The sequence below is a fragment of the Motacilla alba genome, chromosome 4 (assembly GCF_015832195.1).
Source record: "Motacilla alba alba isolate MOTALB_02 chromosome 4, Motacilla_alba_V1.0_pri, whole genome shotgun sequence".
Lineage (NCBI taxonomy): Eukaryota > Metazoa > Chordata > Aves > Passeriformes > Motacillidae > Motacilla > Motacilla alba.
The window spans coordinates 2,346,077-2,365,836 of record NC_052019.1 but is presented as its reverse complement, the minus strand read 5'-3'; the positions used below and the strand labels follow the sequence as shown (position 1 = coordinate 2,365,836).

The 19,760-nt window shown below is 45.5% G+C and overlaps 1 protein-coding gene across 6 annotated transcripts in view; it reads right to left on the bottom strand.

The window, feature by feature from the left end:
* SLC4A11 (solute carrier family 4 member 11) overlaps window positions 1-19,760 on the bottom strand; it is a 97,588-nt gene that overhangs the window by 9,839 nt on the left and 67,989 nt on the right. For all 6 annotated transcript variants that reach the window (XM_038135110.1, XM_038135113.1, XM_038135109.1 and 3 more), the window contains 8 exons: window positions 16,932-17,057; window positions 16,099-16,212; window positions 14,935-15,067; window positions 14,567-14,640; window positions 9,674-9,899; window positions 8,335-8,441; window positions 7,068-7,236; window positions 3,812-3,985 (listed from right to left, as the gene is read on the bottom strand). In XM_038135110.1, the coding sequence (XP_037991038.1) occupies window positions 3,812-3,985; window positions 7,068-7,236; window positions 8,335-8,441; window positions 9,674-9,899; window positions 14,567-14,640; window positions 14,935-15,067; window positions 16,099-16,212; window positions 16,932-17,057 (1,123 nt within the window). The remainder of the gene's footprint in view (window positions 1-3,811; window positions 3,986-7,067; window positions 7,237-8,334; window positions 8,442-9,673; window positions 9,900-14,566; window positions 14,641-14,934; window positions 15,068-16,098; window positions 16,213-16,931; window positions 17,058-19,760) is intronic.

The window sequence follows — 19,760 nt, the reverse complement described above, 5'->3', positions numbered from 1 at the left end:
CAAATTTTCCAGAGCTGACAGGCCACAAATTGAGCTTTTTTGAGGGGAAGACTGACAGGAAAGCAGGCAGCAGCTTTAGCAACCTGCTTGAGGGGAGGCTGCTGTGTTTTCTGTACACTTCAGCTAAACCTGTGAGCATCTCCTCCCAGTCTGAAAAAAAATCACCAGAAACAATAGGAGGAAAGGAAACTCACATCTGTCAAGACTACTTGCAAGGAGAGAAAAAGAGGATTCTTAATTTTCTTTTTTTAAAGTAGATAAATCCAATAATTCAGTGGATAAGCCAGTGAATAAATTCCCCTATTATGAGGGAAAATTTTTGTCCATGGACTGTTTTGGTGTCATTTAGTGACCTCATTCCCTGGATGAGACCCCTCAAATTCTCAATTAACCCTGTACACATATTTCTCTGAGGATTAACCCCGAAGATCTATCAGAGCACACTTCCCTCCTTTGCACTTCTGGGACTTCTTAATCCCTTCTGTTCTGAAGAAGATTGAATTATTGCAATATTAAGTTGAAGAGTTTTGCTTAGAAGTCAGGTCAGGTCGAACTTCAAATCTGTTTATACATTCAAGGAGAAAAAAGGGGATGAAGGAGCCTTCCACACCTGTATTTGGAGAGGGAGGGAAAGGGTGACAGCCCAAAGCTTGCTCTGAGGATTTGGACAACAGGGCAGAATTAACACCAGCTGTCATGAGACCTAAGGTACAACAGGTACCACAAAGAGCACACAAAATCCTGAGAACAACACTGGAATTCTTCTGTGAGTAGTGGGGCAGGTCCTACAAACAATCCAGGATTACCAGGACAGGATGCACAGAGCTGTTAACCTTTAAGTAACCTTCCAACAGGTGTAAACCACAGCTTTTGTCCTTCCAAACAGATTTTTTTGGATCCTCTTGCAAATCTCCTACATCCAAGGGGTCCCTGCCAGTGCCTAGAGAAGCTGAGGGAGAGCAGAGTGCTCCATTCTTGCCAGCTCTGGTAGGGACACCACCCAAATGGACAGAGTTTGGCATCTTTCCCACTGCCTCCAGGTTTGGATCTCCACAGAAGTGCTGGAGATGAACAAAGCCAAGCAGCTTAAAGTGCAACTGAAGCGCTGTGCCAGAGTAATTCCAGTCTGGCCACTCCTGAGCTGCCAGAACCACCATGAGCCTCCGTGGTGGCTCAGAGAAGCAGGAGTTTAACGCAGCACTGATTTAACCTCATCCGGGTACAGCAGAGCTCCTCCAGCACCAGGTCAGCCACAGAGGAAGAATTTCTGCTGTTTCACACAGAGATCTCTCCTCCTGCTGGGAAGGCTCCTGCCCTGCAAGCACACACAAATCTGCAAGGCAAGTCCTGCAAGTGGAAGAGCTCAGGAACAAAAGGAGCTACAAAACCACATTTCAATCAGATGCAAGGCTGCAAGAACAAGCTCAGAGTGGCAGCCCTTAGGTAGGAGATTTCTGAAGTTCATGGAATTTTCTGCAGCCATCTCTTGGGGATGCAGCGATCACAGCACTGTGTTTGATCACAGGCAAGATGTACTGCAATTGCTGCCAGCTCCTGCTAATGCCACTTACTAGTTTGGAATATTTTATCAGAACATAGCTAAAATAGCTCACAATTGGCCAAAAACTGTATTTTTTAAACTGATGTTCCCATCCTTAGATTGGTCTTCCGCTAATTCCAGCACCTCATTTCCACAATAAGAACATCACAGTCGCATTAAGTCAACAGAGGAATCCTTGATTTCCATGTGTTCAGAATCTGGTTTGGCCCTTGAGGAAACAGCTACAGAAAGTCTGTGCTGTGATGGAAATAAAGTAATTAATAGAGATTAAAGAGCATAATCCAGGCTCATTTCCCCAAAATCCTCTAAATATGGCTAGCATGGGATTAGCCATTCCTGAACTTCTCCAAGTAAGCAACAAGAGCCTGTTTGCAGATTGCCACAGGAAACTTAAATCATTTCTCTACAGGGGAGAAGAAAATTTTGCTTTCACTGTGACAGATCTTTATCCTTGTTTATATCATCATCCTGTGGGAGCTTTGATTTGAGTGCAGGGAAGGAGCCTGCCAAGGGAGACAGAGTTGATTTTCTAATTGAGCTTCATTTCTTTTTCAGCAGAGCTGGCTAAGAGGGGAGGAAAAAAAGAAAAGAAAAAAAGAAAAAAGATGACTACATTGCTTGGAGCCTCCTGTTCTAGCCCCAGTGCTTTGCAGAGAACAAAAAGCTCTGGTCTCAAAGGGAGTTCAAAGCAGTAGGAAACCCTCATTCCCTTTTTCATTCCCAATATCCAGCTCCCAGCACTGATTTACCTCCAGCAGAGCAGAGCTGTGCCATGAAGGAACACCCTCAGAGACATCAGGGCAGCCCTCAGCCCTTCCAGGATAATCCCTGGAGCTGTATCTAGGTCAGAGTGGTCAAAAAGGCCTCTCTGGTGCTTTTTTTTGGGGGCAGCTAGGTGAAGGAGGAGAGGAAAGGTTCGGGGATTAGTCCTTAGTTCAGGCAGGGGACTTGACTTTGTCAAGGCAAAGCCAGAATACAGAATCATGACAGGAAAAACAGGAAAAAGAGGCACTTGGATATTAAAAGTGACAACAGGAGAAACAGGAGGGAGGTTTGGCACATGGGTTTCAAAGTGTGAGTTCTGCATCTGTCAAAGAAACAGAGTGGAGGAATCCCCAAGCAGGTGATGGAGATGAGGAGCAAGGACATGGATTAAAACTCTACAGAGCTCAAATTTCAAAGTTGATTTTTTTCTTTAAATAGGGTTTAGTATTGATTCAAGAGAGATACATTTGTGGAAACAACCAACAGCAACATATCCTAATGGGAATACAATACAAACCCAAGGGACTGATCTCCCAGGAAAAGATCTGTAGAAGAGTTACAGGGAGCAGCAGAACTCAGCAATTTCCAGACGTGGAAGGTGAAATCTGTCCATCCCTGACCCAAAAATCAGCTGTGCCTGGCTGGGCTGGGCCATTTGGCACCAAAACAAGCATGAAGGCAAGACTGAGATTAAGATACTCCACTCCATCCTCCCAAGTCAATGATCACTTAGCCTCACTTTTGGTAAGTGGCAAGGCAGAAAATGGAAACCAAGGCAGGATAATTAAAACTAATGGTATGTGAGTGGAAATTACCACTTCTGTGGTAAAAGCACTCAACTGCAACAGACTGAGATCAAACAGGCCAGATCTGCTCCAGAGCAGAGATTGCTTCATGAGAAAAAGGTTTTTAATTTCTTTTAATAGGTCTGTGATAAGAATGTGTTGCTCAACTCAGAGCAGTGGAAGAGTTGGTCTTAAATAGAAACCCATGACCCAGCCACGGCTTCACACTTGTTTTTGTTTAAAACCCAGAGAATTTAAGCATCTCCTTCCCAAAATGTGGTGGGAGATGTTATGGGAGCTCTGAAATAATGGTGCATTTTTCCTCCCCTTCGTAATAACCACCAGACAGGTTTCAGGCAGTGAATCAGCTCTGGATTCTTTCTGGGGAAAGCATCCGGAGAGATCCGGCCAAAGCATCTCCTCAGCTTTCCACAAGGCTGAAACTGAAAATGGCCTTGGCTGACTTTTCCAGAGGAGAATTTGCAATGGAGTGGGTGGGATCCCTGTAGGATGCTTCCACAGGCCAGAGCATGAATTTGAGTGCTTGAGTGAAGGGGATGAAGCCAAATCAAGGCTCATTGGGTGCATCTTTCCATCACTTTCCTATCTGGAATGCAACACCCAACACCCCAACCACGCAAACCCACTGTTCCCAAAGGACTGGAAAGCCACAAAAACGAATCCAAAGAGCTCTACTTACGTCTCATAGATGTGTCCACTCTCCACCCTCTCCTCCACGTAGGCCAGGGCCCGGACGTGCATGGGGGAATGCGGGAAGGCCGCGTGGATCCAGGGCAGGCCGAAGACCGACAGCCCCGTGTTGATCAGTGCCACCAGCAGCAGGTCCCAGTGATAGGCTGTGCCCTTCACCAACCTGCAATGAGGGGTTGGGGACAGCAGTTACACCTGGTTACACCTGGTGCAAACCCTCCAGGCTGCCTCTGTTGAACGCTCAAGTGCTCTCACACACACAGATTTCACACCTCTGGATTTACTGGTGCACGGTGTGAGCACTAAAGCAGTGAAATGTGATTGTTTGCTCCCCAGAGTTGTTGTCATCTGGACAGAACAATGCGGAGCTGAAAGGCAGCCCACTGAAGTAACAGCCCATGAAAATTTCATCAGTGTTTTTCTCCTACATTTACTGCAGAGTCTACACAAAATCCATGTGTGTGTTTGCTCGCAGAGTCCACACAGGGAGTGGATAAAATTCGTAGCATTTGCTGTCAAAGTACTGACACTGAAGTTTCTTGTTTGTAAGAACAAGAAACTGATCTCTCTCCTTCCCCACGAGCAGAACACGTGCTTGGTATGCTGCAGTAATCCCCTAATTATGTAATTGCTACTGCATGATAAGAAAATGGGACAGGAATTCATTAAACTTCAGCTCCTCCTTGGTAGTCACAGAATCGTGGAATGGATCACAGAATGGTTTGGGTTGGAAGGAACCTTAAAGATCATCCAGTTCATACCCCTTGCCATGGGCAGGGACTCCTTTTACTACCCCAGGTTGCTCCAAATCCCATCCTACCTCTCCTTGGACACTTCTAGGGGGGACAGCCACAGCTTCTCTGGGCAACACATTCCAAAAGGTTGGCAGCCAACCAAGGAGATTTGCTCCTAACTTTATCAAATGCTGCAGAGCCTCCCTGTTTAATTTTTTAGGGGATGGGGAATCTGACAGCCTTCACTGAGGAGTATGAGCACACCCACTTTGCCAGGACTGTGCAGAAAGCAACACCAAGACTGAACTCACATCTACTTTAACCATTTTTTCCAAGGTCTGCCCCTTTCCTGAATACTCCTATCTTGGACCAACTGCTGAGATATTATGAGTAAAGTTTAGGAAAAATGCTGGGGGAGAATTCAGCTCTCAGACTTTAAGCCCTCACTGAAAGGCCTAAGGCTGTATCCCTGCCACTGGAGCACTTCACATCCTCACACAACGTGAGGGATCAGCTGAATTCTCTCTGGGCACCACCAGCTGGAAAGGGAGCATCATTTAGATGTCAATGCCACCCAAACAAGCTCCACTGAACACCTCAGCACAGACTTGGAGCCACCCACAATACTCCTGGACACAAGGCACAGGGAGCTGGCAGAGCTGACCCAGCACATGAAGATCAAAGCCATTGTCTGGGCAGCAGAAATCTGGGGTGGGGCTTGTTTTGGGACAAAAGCCTGCTCCCACTGGGAGTGTCCCCCTCCATTGACTGAGGAGGCTGTGGGGTGAGTGGGTCAGGTAGGTGTCTATGTCCAATGCCTCTGGAAGGTGCTGGCAGGAAGGGTGGGATTGCAAACGCGTTTCCTGTGCTGGCTCACGCTTTGGAAACACAGCCCCTGCTCACATGCTGCTTTCTCTGAGCAAAGGCACCTTCGGCACCCTCAGGGTCATTGTTTGTTGTCCTCCCCATTCTTTTCAGAAGGCTTTAAGGACATCAACCTGTTGCAATTAATCCAGAAGGGGCCACTAAGATTATCAGAGGGATGGAGCACCTCTGCTGTGAGGGAAGGCTGAGAGAATTGGGATTGTTCAGCCTGGAGAAGAAAAGGCTTTGGGGTGACCTAATTGCAGCCTTCCAGGACCTGAAAGGAGCTACAAGAATGATGAGGAGAGACTTTACAAGGGCCTGGAGTGACAGGACAAGGGGGAATGGACTCAAACAGACAAAGAGTAGATTTAGATGAGATATAAGAAAATAATCCCTGTATGGGTGGGCAGGCCCTGGCATGGGGTGCCCAGAGAAGCTGTGGCTGCCCCTGGATCCCTGGAAGTGTCCAAGGCCACACTGGATGGAGGTTGGAGCAATGTGGGATAGTGCAAAGTGTCTGTGATTGCACCATGAACAGATGGTGTCAAGTCCTAGTTTTTACATCTCTAAAAATCCCTGCCCCAACACCTGATCAGCTCAGCCCTGTATTGAGGCACTCTGAAAAACACTCTAAAAAACTCCAAAGAATATTTTACATTCCTTAAAGACACTCTAGTGGAAAATACCAAAAGTGTAGAAGAAATTCATCTTAGCCAAGAGATGACCCACTTACATACAGATTTATGCAACACTTAAAGGGATATAATAGAGATAAGAGGTGGTCAAAGGAAACTAAATTAGTGTAGCTGAATTTGAGCTTGTCTCCTCTTTCCTAATACTGTGTCACTCCAGCAACAACATGGAGAATGCTAATAGATATTATGCAAGGAGAGAACCCTCCCACGCATCACATTAGCAAAAAATCCTCAGAGACATGGTAGTTTCCCTGGAAAAAAAGTCATCCACGTTCATTCTTGACATCACATCTGATTGCAGTTGGCACAAAAACATCAGAGGGAATATTTTAATAGTGCAACATCTCAAGTTTGCATATAAGTGAGACTTATGAGACATTGGACATATTGTTTTATTGCACTTCCACCTTTTTTTCAGTTGGAATTTACCAGCTCCAAATACTCCGAATGCTCAGCTGCAGCACATTGTGCTACAGCATTTATGTAGGTCATTAACTTCTCATTTTCAACAAATTCTCTGTACTGCAAGAGCAGTGCAAGTGTCCACATGTGTCAGACACTCCCTAAATACCTTGAGGTGCATCCAAAGACCTCAAACTGTACAAAACATCCACTTCACATTCACTACACCACCTCTTGTCTCCCAAACTCTTCCTGAAAAATGCCTTGAGAGTTTTAGGGGACATATGATGGGCAGAGAGTAAAGAAGAAACAGGTTGAGGTGATGAGCTCGTGGAGGATTTGTAGTTTTGGCTCACTGCCACAACACCAGGCTTTGGTGATGGTGAGGAGTTAAGCGGCAGAGTTACCTCCACCTGTGACAACAGGAATTCTTAAAAATACATCCTGAATACATTTCTGATGTTTAGACAAGCTTTGGGCTAGGAGTGGTGGTGACAGACCCAGGGACATCCCTCCACAGAGGGAAAAGCAGCACCAGAGGCGTTACCTGTTCTCCGGGGCGTTGGCGAGGGACGCGACGATGTTCTGCTCGATGAAGAAGAGCATGGAGAGGAGAAATCCCAGCCCCATGGCGCTCATCACCGACCCAATGGACAGGGACTGCACAGGGGCCAGCACAAACAAGCTGTCAGAGGCGTTGTAGTTAAATTTGGACACTGCAAAGAGGAGGGCAAGGATGTTAGGAGGCACCTTCTTGTCCAACCATCAACGTTTTACCCACACCATGAAGTACTGGGAAGCAAGCAGGAAAGCAGGCATGATGCTCTGGCATGTGGGAGCCTGGAGGCCATGGAAGATGGGTCCATCTGTCTGGTTTGGTTTGTTTTTTTCCTCCATCCACTTACGACTTGGCTGCCATCCTGATAGGACAGACCACTGCTAGTCCTAGCGAGGCATTACAGATATTGGAGCAAAACAAAAGAGGGAAACTTGTTTTCCACAGATGCAACATGTTTTTAGATGAGGAAGCCTTATTTCTAACCAGCACCATAATGCTCATCAACCCACAGAGGCATTTGAGAACTTCCTCATCTCCAGCAAGCTGTGCAAGGCATTTTAGTATAAAATCTAAATCAAAACTGCTGCTGTTGGAAGCAATCCATGGCTAGGGATAAATCACACATGGCCACGCATCATTTTGCAATCCAACTGGATGGAATGGCCATCACAATAAAAAAAAAGCCATTTCTTATTTGTTTCCATACATTTCCTCACATCACCCGCTCACGTCACTGCAGGACAATGCAATTCCTGTCCCCATTATCGCTTCCTGATATGGAAAAGTTGATCTATCTGGCCAATGAATGGTGGCTCATTTTTAGATTTCCTTGTGTAACTTAGAGCTGCCCAGATGCTCTGCACCATTTCACCTAAATTAGGAAAACAAACTGGAGGCAAAGAGGACAAACTGGGATGACCAACTCCATGTTGATATGACTGGCAACAACCCTTCCTGCCTGCTGATTACTCTGCCCTTTGTTCTTTGCCAGAAGTTGTTCATCTCCCTTATTGTGACACACACCTCAAACTCATTGAAAAGACACATCTGGCTAATTTTTCTTGCCCCAGCCTCATTCAATCAGGGTTTTGAATGACGTAAGTCTAATGGTGAGGAAATCTGAGCTCTTGGTGGGAGATACCTATAATTTGTGAAATTATATGGAAGAACTTTATTTATTAGCAAAACTTCTTCTAGGATTTCACTTCTCTCTTTCATAAACCCCAGTACTCCAGAGAACAAAACAAGAACTTACTTTCAATTTCCTTGAAGATATAGGAACCCACAACAGAGAAGGTCAGGACTGAAATGGGTAAGGCACAGTCAGACAGAATTTCACGTACCCTCGCGTGCAAATATGGGCTGCAAAAGAGACAAGAAATTCCCATCAGCACCCCACTGTCAGGGCAATCACTCAATTCAGACAACATTTAATGCTTTCAAAGTGAAAATTCAGTCCCATCTTGCAATGCTGAAGAGATACTTTGAGTGATGAATTAGTCTTTTACTCAGCCCTAAATCTTCTGGAACCTACAGCTTTTGAAGGTTGATGAGTGCAGAAGCAAAACACAAAGAAACAAGAAAATAAGATGCAAGCTAGGAAAAAAAAAAAGGCCTTCAAGCACCAATTTGTGTGTCATTTCCACTTTACTTTAATTGCTTCCTGCGTCTCAAATAAAGAGTTTTAAGAGCAATAGGAGCAAACCCCAAATTAGAGCTGGTATTTGACTCCCAGGAGCACACTGAAGGTGCATTCCCAGCAGACCTCCCTGCACCATCAGGAATTTTTGCCCAGAAAAATGGTTCAATGCCTGTTTGGAGGTAGATACAGGGATCTCAAGGTGAACTGGGAACCCAAAGCTTTTTTAGAAAGTCACTTGTGAGGCCAAACCGAAGATCGAAGGACATCGTCCACTGAGCGAACATTTTGTTCTGCTGGGAATATTTCCCAGGTGGCCCTGGCAAGTTCCTCTCTGCCTTTGGCTTCCACCTGATTTTCCTGGGTTGCAGAATCGGTGAGGTCACACCTTGAGTGCTGTGTCCAGTTCTGGGCCCCTCAGTTCAGGAAGGATGTTGAGATACTTGAGCACTTCCAGAGAGGGCAACAAGGCTGGTGAGGGGCTTGGAACACAAGCCCTATGAGGAACAACTGAGGAAGCTGGGGGTGCTCAGCCTGGAGAAAAGGAGACTCAGGGGAGACCTCATCACTCTCTACAGTTCCTGGAAGGTGGCTGTAGCCAGGTGGGGTTAATCTCTTTCTCCAGGCAGCACTGACAGAGCCAGAGGACACAGCCTCAAGCTGCACCAAGGGAAATATAGGTTGGATCAGGAAAAAGTTTTTCACAGAAAGAGTGATGAAGTTCTAGAATTTTCTGCCCGGGGAGGTGGTGGAGTCACCATCCTGGGTGTGTTTAACAAAGCCTGGATGTGGCACTGGGTGCCAGGGTTGAGTTGAGCTGTTGGGACTGGGTTGGACTCAATGATCTTGAAGGTCTCTTCCAACCTGGTCATTCTGTGAATTAAGATCTAAGCTGTTAATGACTCCCTCAGAGAGAACATGAAATAATCAGCAGTATGAGCTCTAAACAACTCACCTTTTCTTGAACTGATAGAGGGTATGGCCGAGCCAGAGGGTTCCCAACATCAACATGAGGCTGAGGACGGCGGTCTCACGCCCGTAGTGCCCATCATGAGTGCAAGTCTGGTTCTCACCCACTGAGGAGTTCATCAAGAAGGTGGTGTTGATGCCGAGGCCTGGGATAGCATCAGCCTGTGATTTTCCATCTCCTGTGTGCCCGTGGTGGTAATATTTCTTAAAAACTGCACAAACAACCAACAGGCAAGCGTTAGGAGAGGAGTGTGACAATCAAAGCAAGTAAAATAAAGCGGGTTTCTTGCTTGATCACGAAGTATTAACGTTATGCTTCACCAGCTCTGCCTCTCAAGCCTGCAGAAAGAAATCAGAGCTGTTGCTCTTAGAAGCCAGTGCTTCACAAATTGATTTTTTTCACTTATTTTAACAGGTAAGTTAGATTGATCTATAAAGCAACACTGTAAGGACTTCCAGTACTAATTATGTGGTTTTGTTCCCAACACTGGAACCACTGCTGTTAGATACACATATAAATATTTCTATCTAGACACCTGCTTTCAGCAGCCTGGCAAACAAATTCCATCAGGATTCTCTGGAAACACTAAGAGCAGCCAGGCTGCACAGATCCTTAAGTGGATTACACAGTGTACACTAATTACTTTTCTTCCAAGGCTAGTCCAGATTTTAGAGGTAAGTGTGGATATGCAAAACCTGGCAGAACATTTAAATTTACAATGCAAATTAGAGTTACAGGCCTGAAGTAAACCTGCACAAGCAAAACACCCAGTAAAGCCTCTGGAACTGTCCATAAATGTTTTAGACCAGTTCAAAGGCCTTTATATAAGGAATGGACAGCTGTAAAGACCCTCTTGCTTTTGAGCATTTACTGTGGTCCCATTTCTATGTCACTGGCTGGCTCCGAGTGTCTAAATATGGTTTTGGGATCATTTAACCTCTTTGGGGAAGAATAGCCTGAAGGAGCAAGTAAAACCAGAAGACGGGAATTGGGCTTTGCAGCCTCAGTGTTCCCACAGTATCTGCTCAAATGGCAACATGCAGCATCCACACTTCCCTGTACCCATGGGAAATACAGGAACATGGAAACCACCATGCCAGAGCTTTGCAGTTCCACTGCCTTTCTTTATTTTAGTCAAAATACCCCATCAAACTTTGTGTGAGAACTTCAGGGCAAGACCGTCCTCTCTAGGCAAAACCAAAACTACTTGAAACTTAGGCTAAAATGCACTTCCTAACATTTCCCTCACTCTCAAATAATAATCCAGGTTCTGAAAGCCCCAAACATTTCAGCTTTTCCATCTGCAGTGGCCAAAGGGAAAGCAGGGAAGACAAACTAATTCTGAATATTTGAGAAGAAACTTTGAATGTTCTTGTGCAGCACAACCAATATTTGCAACCACCTTGAGTCTGGCTGAAGCCCAGGTGGTGTTACTGCTGCTTTGGAGCTCACCCCAGTGTAAAATACTCTGAGTTCAACCAAGAAGCCATTTGAAAGGCAGTAATGGTCTTTCTTGCACCATCTTTGGAAGAATTTAAAGGTGCTTTAAAAGGAGTCTGGGCATTCCACCAGTGGATGAGGTCAGCGTGGCATGCAGGCCACAAGAGACAAGACTGCCTCCCATTCAATGCATCTATACATAAATTTAAACATCACAGAAGGTTTACAGTTCCAAATTTAACTTCTCAAACTGCATCACAAGCAACCAGGAGTGAGGAGATCACCTTAAAGCTCCAGAAGGGTTCCCCCAGTGAAGAGCAATCCCATCCTGACTCCGGTCCAGAAAGGTTCCCCGTCATGTGCTATAGAAGAGACTCTGCTCTCCTGTATTTCCTCCCTCTGTTCTCCAGCTGCCTCAGCTCTGGCAGGACACACACACCTGCTCTGAAAACAGGTAAAACTGGGGCCCAGGGCACTGCCATGACCCAGAGCCTGGCACAGGATGGGTTGTTAGAAGATTTGCACTTTCCGGCTCTGAACGCCAAAGGACAGTTTTGTCCTGACAAAAATGATTCTGGCAGCATTTCCTGGGAATTCACAGCTGGCCAGGGAGAAAAGCCTGCTCATCCTAAGTGCTACTGAGTCCTAGAGACACATCTGAGCATCAGAGAAACCAGCAGCACAAACAAGCCAGGAACCATAGAGAATGTATTTGCATTCCTCTGGTTTAAGATTTGGACTGGAACGAGTAACAAACAAATGACTTTGTTTTGGGTCTTGTAGATTTTCCCAAGCTCCCACAGATGGCTATACTGCAATAACCTATTTAGGGCTGGGATATATTGCAGTAATATATTTGGGGCTGATCTTTGGTGCTCAGCTTGACTACATCACTCCACGCTCCATCTCTGAGGCTGCAATTCTATTTATAATGCACCAACCCAGGCAGGATTGCTCCAGTCCCTCCTGAATAGGGCAAAAGACCTTGTTTTACTCTTCTATTTAATTCAAGCAACAAGAGCACGCCAAGATAGAGAGTGGAGGCCTTCATCCCATACCACCTTGCTGGGAAGGATTTGATTCCTGAACATTTCTGGTTTGTTTTCACACCAGAGCTCAGTGAACCTCGCTGCCATCATCCAGAGAGAGCAGCAGAGCCAGAGGTGCCCTGGCTGAAGCCAAGCCCTTCTTCAGCCTCCAACAGCACGAGCTGGCTTTGTTTTCCTCTGCCTGCTCACCACCATTTCCTGCTCAGTGCAGATGTCAAGATCAAACAAACACAGCCTCGGTGGCCGGGCCAGGCAGTGAAAACAAAGTGTCACCGGGACCGCGTGAATGCTCAGGGCTTTGGTTCCCCTCCCCTCCTTTCCTGCATGTGTACCTTGCACAGAATCAAAGCTATGAACAGGCTGGGAAAACATCTGGGAAGAGGTGCCATTGTCCCCTGGCACTCAGGAAGCCCAGAGCTGGTGGCAGCAGGATAAGGCACTAACAGGACACATTTAAACAGCACGGAGAAAATATCAGCTTTCACTTCCTACTGAACTGCTCAACCAAGATTTTGAGTGGGAGGAGGAGGCGGCAGCAGTGAACCATCACCTCCTCAAAAACAGGCAGGGAAGAACAAAGATGAGCCTCTGGCCATGAGTTGCACTGGTGACATGTTTTTAAATATGGGCTCTTGGAGGGTTAAGGATGAAGTCTGTGCCTGCCAGCACCAGTGCCCTCCTGTGTCTGCAAACAGCTTTGGTCCCACCTGTGGAAGGCCTGAACACTCCCAGGTGCAGCTGAAGCCAACATGAGCTGGCAAAGGAGTGTTGGTGTGACTTTATCACCATCAATCCTATAAATTCATCCCTTCACAAGTACAAAGACAATTCAACTGGTTCACTAATCACACATAAAATCACAGAACGTGTTGGGTTGGAAGGGACCTTTAAGATCATCTTGTTCCACCCCCTCCCATGGACAGGGACACCCTCCACTATCCCAGGGTGCTCTGAGCTCTGTCCAACCTGGCCTTGGGCACTTCCAGGGATAGAGGCACAGCCACAGCTTCTCTAGGCACCCTGTGCCAGGGCCTGCCCACCCTCACAGGGAAGAATTTCTCTCTGATCTCAAATCTAAACCTGGTTTCTGTCAGTAAGGCCACTGCCCCTTGTCTTACAGCATCTTCTCCTGTTCCCACTGCAATACTCCAAGGATTTACTTGCATATTCCTGAAAGTTTGGCAGACAGGAGCAGTGGATGCTTCCTGCACTTTTAACCTCTGCTATGGCAGATCAGCTCTGGGCTACAGAAACTTGGTGAATATTTGCTAATTTTTACAGAGCAGCTGAACGTTCTGTTGAGGACCACCTGGAGACTGTCCCATGGCTCCAGGACAGGGCACTGACAGCACACACTCAGCAAAACTCACAGAGTCAACAACTATCCCAGAAAACCTCTGCCTCACCAAGCTCTAAACAGGATATTTAGAAGATGCAGGTGTTCTACGGAGAAAAAAACACCCTCTGATTGCACAATCAAAGCACACAAGGCAATTAAGGATTCCCAGCCAAGCGAGAAAGTATCTCACTTCAAATTGCTCTGCAGTGTCAAATCTCTTGGAAAGCATTCCCTTGCAAGCCTGAGTGTCTTAAAAACAAGGAGTGTGCTTGGCTGTATCCTGGAGGATTTCAAAGGTTGGCCAAACTTTGGGATGCTGGACAACAGGTCATCAAAATCAAGGAATTGTCCAGCTCCTCACTGGGATGAACAGAAATTCTGCCACTCACAAGGTATTTCTGCTACCATGATTCACCTCCTGAAATACCTCCTGCCAGTCCCTGTGGGGAGGAAGAGAAGTGTCAGAGGAATCTGTTAAACCCCAAGGCTCTCCATGGAGACTTAGAATTTAACCCAGAAATGGGAAAACCAAGTGGCTGGAAAGGGCAGAGAGCTTCAGGAAGGTGCTGGAGGCACTGCAGTCCTTGTACTGCTATTAAAGAAAGGTCTCAGATCCCAGGGAAAACCAGAAAATCTTAACCCATCTTTCAACCCCCCTCGACAGAGTCTGAAAAATGTGTCAAGGAATAAGGACTCCATACACTACATTTAAATTGGACTTTTTTTTCTTTTGCCAGGACCATTTGAAACCAAACTGGAATCAGGAGAAAGGACTCACATCAGCTAACATAATGGTTTCTCCATTTGGTGAAAATTTAGAAACCAATTCTGTCTCAACCAACAAAAATTAGAGCTGCTAAAAATTCTGCACACCCAGGTAAACTGCTGACAAAGGGCTGCTTCCATCTCACACACACAGATTTTCTTTTTTTCCCTGAAGACTTTGAACACAGAACAAGCAAACATCACACATTTTTGCAGCCTTGTGCTTGCCTTTGACAAGGCAGCAAAGCAGAGATCTGCTCTGAAAAACACTGTTGCAAGACTTACCTTTTACAATGCCTTTGATGGCATCAAGCACAAATGTGATGGATATAAAAAGTGCAATTATTTCTTCTGTTGACCTGTGGAAAAAGCCCAGGAATTAATGGAGCTGCATTTAACTCTGCTCAAAGAAAAATGAGCATATTCATCAATTTACATGAAAATATACCAATTTGAGTTAGGCTCCAACTTAGAAACAAAACCCAGTAAAGCTGAGGACTTCTTTCAAGCTGGAACAATAAGCCAAAATGATACTTTCCTCATCTCACAAAATACATTTTGCAGCAAGTTCCTAATTAAAGAGCTTGTGGAATGTGTAATTTTTCCATTTGAAGAATAATCTGATCAAAATATGACTTCTTGAAAATAGCTACCTTTTAAAGAGCTTCATCAGGAGGCTGAAATTAAAGAGGGAGTAGATCACAAGGAAAAAGCTGTTCCAGAGTCCAATCCAGGCATAGAAAGCACTGAAATCCAAGTTGTAGTCGTCACAGATTCCTTGGATGACTGCAAAAGTGAAGCATTCATGTGTCACAATCAACTCCTGTCACTGCCACCCAGTGATCCCCATCTGCTCCAGGCCAAAAAGAACCAATTTCAAGACTTCACCCCAATTCATTTATTGCAGATACCATTAAATCCATATTCCTTCACTTCCACGGGATCAACGCAAACTGTTCTCCCCTTCCATCACGAGAAACAGGGAGAGACACTTGGAAAAATATTCCCCCCATATTGCTCAAAGCATTTTTCCTAGGGATTGAGGCCACAAAAGCAGTTGGAATTTGCTCTCACTGACATTTTGGGATGCTGTTGAGCAAGGGGTGTCACGGCTGCTCTTTCCAGCTGGTCACAGCCCATCCTGTGATTATCCCCACAGACACTGAGCTTGTTCCTTTGGCTGATCTCTGGTTCATTGAGATCAGCTTGCAGTACCTGGAAAGCTGCTGATCATACTTTAAAACATTGATTAAAAAAGTGCAAAACTCAACAAACCCAGAAAACTTTGTCTCAAGCTGGTTAAATGCAGCCACATGGGAAAACCATTACTTAGATTTCCTCACTGAAGCTGAAGAAATGCTTATTTTCATGAAGTTTTTTCTCTGCAAAATGATTTCTTCAGAAAAACAATTTGAACTAAACCAGGAGTTGGTCTCGATGATCCCTGTGGGTCCCTTCCAATTTAGGATATTCTGATTCTGATGGTGATGGAAAGGGGAGGAATTTGATTCAGGTTTTGCAGAATCCCACAACATCCTGAGCTGGAAGGGACCCCCCAGGATCATCCATCCAACTCCTGGCCCCACACAGGACACCCCAACAACCCCATGAAGTTCCTGAGAGCCTTGTCCAAGCATTCCTTGACTTTGTGCCCTGTAACTCCCCAGGGGAGCTTGTTCCCATGCCCCACCACCCTCTGAGGGAGAACTTTCCCCGACAGCAGCCACTAAACATCAATTTATCAAACAAACCCAACCCAAGCTCTCCAAAGCTCTCAGCCAAAGCCCCAGTGCCTCAATCCCCTGCTGCAGACTCACCATTGATGTAGAGAGCCAAGGGAGCTGTGGTCAGCAGCACCACCAGGGGCTGTCCCGAGAAGAGGGCGTAGAGCAGCCCTCCAATGCACTGCCCGAAAATCGTCTTCCGCACATCTGGTATTGGGGAGGATGGAAACAAAAACAGGGATTTGGGTCAATCCCTGCCTCATCCAGGAGCATTCACAGGGCACAGAAACCAACCACTAATGAGGAGAATAAATGTTTAAAGAGTGCAGAGGTAACACACTCATAAATCAAAAAGTGACCCTTTATTTGTATCCATAATTTAGGTTTCCAGATGTTCAGCTAATTGGTGGACTCTGGGATTTTTTCTGTGTATTGTTATATTTTATATATACATTTTAAATGTATTTATTTTATTTTAACACCTATAAGACATAACCAGTGCTTGCTGGAGCTGTGACTGCAACACAAACTGCTTCTACAACTGGGATAAAGGATGATGTTTAGCTTTGTCCCAGGGATTTCAACACTGGCAATCAAATCCAGGTCAAAAGCACAGGAGCTTGAACCAATAAAAATGGGCAAATAATTACATTAAGTGAGCATAATTAAAAAATACAGTAGCACACATCTGTATCAGTGCAAGTCAGACGATAACACCCAAAGCAGTGCTCAATTTTTCTGGTTTTCAACAAAAGTAATGTACTTAATTAGAAAAAAAAAATCCTTCAGTCGTGATTTTGGGTTTGTTTCCCCCCTGTAAAAAAAAAAACTATCAGAACTTTCTGTGACCAGAATGACATTTTGAATACATGGAATCAAATGCACAAAACGGATAATTTTAAGAAGCACAAAGCTGATGAACTCACCAATAGCTCCTCGGGTATTTTCATCATTGAGGGACCCAAAGGCAATGGATGGAAGGAGACAGGCAAAGTACAGAAAGATCATGGTTGTGATGTATTTCCCTATAGCTTTGTTGTTCCCAATAATACCTGGGGCAAACCACAACAAAAATCATGTTGGTAAAGCACTGAAAACCTTCTCACATCAGCCACAGGCACCGTAAGTTCATCCTGAGAAGGAGAAATTCAGTCCACACTTTAAACATGTAACCAAACTGTTAATGTTTGATTCTGCACAAACCACACTGCTCTGCTCATCTGGGACCAGAAGTAGCACCAAAATTGCCACCAGGCATTTTTGGCCTCATCAAAACAGGAAATACAAGAAGCCTTTTGCTCAGTTTGGTCAGTCCACAGAGCTTGGAAGAGGATCAAGGCAGAAACTGTAAGTTTAAGGTTCATAAACCCCCACCCCTGCCTTTTTAACACCAACTTTTCAGGCATTTTGGACTGTGTCCCTAATGAGCTTCACAACAATCTCTTGCCTTCCCTACTCCTGTCTTGGGCAGGAAAACATGAAGCACTTCATTTTCCCCTAGACAGAAGTCTAAGGCTGTAGGTTTGAATCAATAATATGCTACTCTGAGTCAAAAAAATGGCAGTAGGACACAAAAACAAACAGCCCCAGAGGTCAGGAATGGCTACACTGAGATTTGATTTAACAAGCCCTGCTGAAAGAACAGCCTCTCTCTTTTCCATCCACTCACCCCTCTCATCTCCATCGGAAAAAAACACGCCAGGCCAAAACACAAAGCAGCCAGAAAGAGAATTAAAGTGTCAGAATATGAATTTAAGAGCCTCTGAAGTAGCTTCCCTTCCCCTTCCTGTTTTCAGGCTGATGTTGATATGAGCTCACTGGGGATGCGCAGGAGCAAGGATGAGATGACAGCAGCTGATGTTGCTCCAGGAGAACACAAGTTTTTCCACAGAACAGAGAGGATGCACTGGAAGAAGTCTTCTCAGCCTCCAGCCTGCCCGTGCCACCATCCTTGATGGTGCTGTTCCTCTGAGACAGCTGGAGGAGCTTGGAGCTGCCCAATTCCCCTTTCTGGAAGGCTCCAGAGCAGAGAATTCCCACACAGGAATCTGCCCTGAGCTCCCAAATGCCCACCTAAGCTTTTGCAGCATCAGTCCCTTGCTGAGAGAGGTAAAACCCCATGAGCTGGATCAGATAAAGGAGGGCTTGGCTTTTGAGGTTATTGGTGCCACACTGAAAATCTTTATCACCAGAATGAAAAGAACAAAAATCTCTCAATGACTTTGGGATCTTATCTAACATCTGCTTTCTGCACCATTTGCAGGGCAGAGATAAGGATGGGAGGAGGATGTAAAAACCCAAAAATCAAAGGTGATGTGTAATGAACAGGCAGCCACGTGAATAAAGGACACCTTGTGAGGTGCCTGCTTGCAGGCAGGAGAGGAGCAGACACAAAACAGCACTTCTGATGCTCAGCACCCTCAAACTCCAGGCTAAAACCTGACAAGAGACACCTCAAGCATGCAAATATGAGCTTGACCTTTTGGGAGTCATCAGACCAGCTGTTCCCAGGCAAATTCCTTTCCATTTATTGGGAAGATCCAGAAACCACAGGTCACATTCCTGACCACTCCTGGCAACCCAAAGGGCTTGGAATTTAATTCTCACAGATGAAGACATCCTGTGATCCTGAGTCCAACAGCTGCAGGCTCCTACCTCACGTCCCGAACTGCTCGAGACCTTTAGAGAAAGGGAAGAATTTGGCATAACAGACAGGGCTGAGGGGTGGTTCCATGAGCAGACACGGTCACACCCTGGTTCAGAAGATTCTCCATCACTCCAAAATATTGCTTTTTGGACAAGGGAGTCTTTCCAATATGAAAGGTCAGAGGAACAATGCCTGGAAGCTTTGAAATAATTTCTGAAAGGACAACCAGGTCCAGAGAAGCAAATAATATCTTTTTAAAACAGGTTCAGGTAGTTAAACCATAGTATGAGAGGGCAGAAGGAAGAAACCTCAAAGAGCATCACAAAATTTCATTTTTAGTTTCAATCCTGACAAAGGAGCCCTTGGCATGGAGGTCCTTATGCATAAGGGCATGGCCCCAAGCTGCACCAGGGGAGGTTCAGCTGAACATCAGGAGGAATTTCCTCATGGAAAGGGTTGTTAAACACTGGAATGGGCTGTCCAGGGAGGCAGTGAGCACCCACCCCTGGAGCTGTCCAAGGAAGGACTGGAAGTGGCTTTGGGCTGTTGACAAGGTGGGATTTGGACACAGCCTGGACTCAATCTTGGAGGTTTTTTCCAACTTCAGTGATCCTGTGATTCACCCTGGCTGGGTCCAAGACTTCCAGCACTTTCTTTAATCCCTAATCAGCTAGATAAGATCCTAGGATCAAGAATCCTTCTGGTGGGCAGCTAAATTCCCTTTGTAATGGAGACAATAATTACACTAGATTAAACACACTCCTTCCCAAAGCTGACTGCTCACTTTTTAATTGCAGTCACGACCAAACACTGCCTCTCCTTGTACAGATCCACCTGCAACAGGCGCTGAAATCCAGCATTAACCACAATTTACCTTTCTGCCTTTTTAAAGCCAACATCTGGTGAAACATTTTCAGGATGTTCTGCAGCCCATGGACTGCTGTGGCTTCACTGAGAAGAAGCTGAGCTGCATTATGATGGCATTTCATCTGTGACAGGCTCATAAAGCCACTGAAAAACGTGTCACTCCACCTGCACCGTGGAAATTTATAGCATAAAAATCAACTCTTGGTCCAGCTGTGGAATTTGAGTAGCTGATTATTACAGG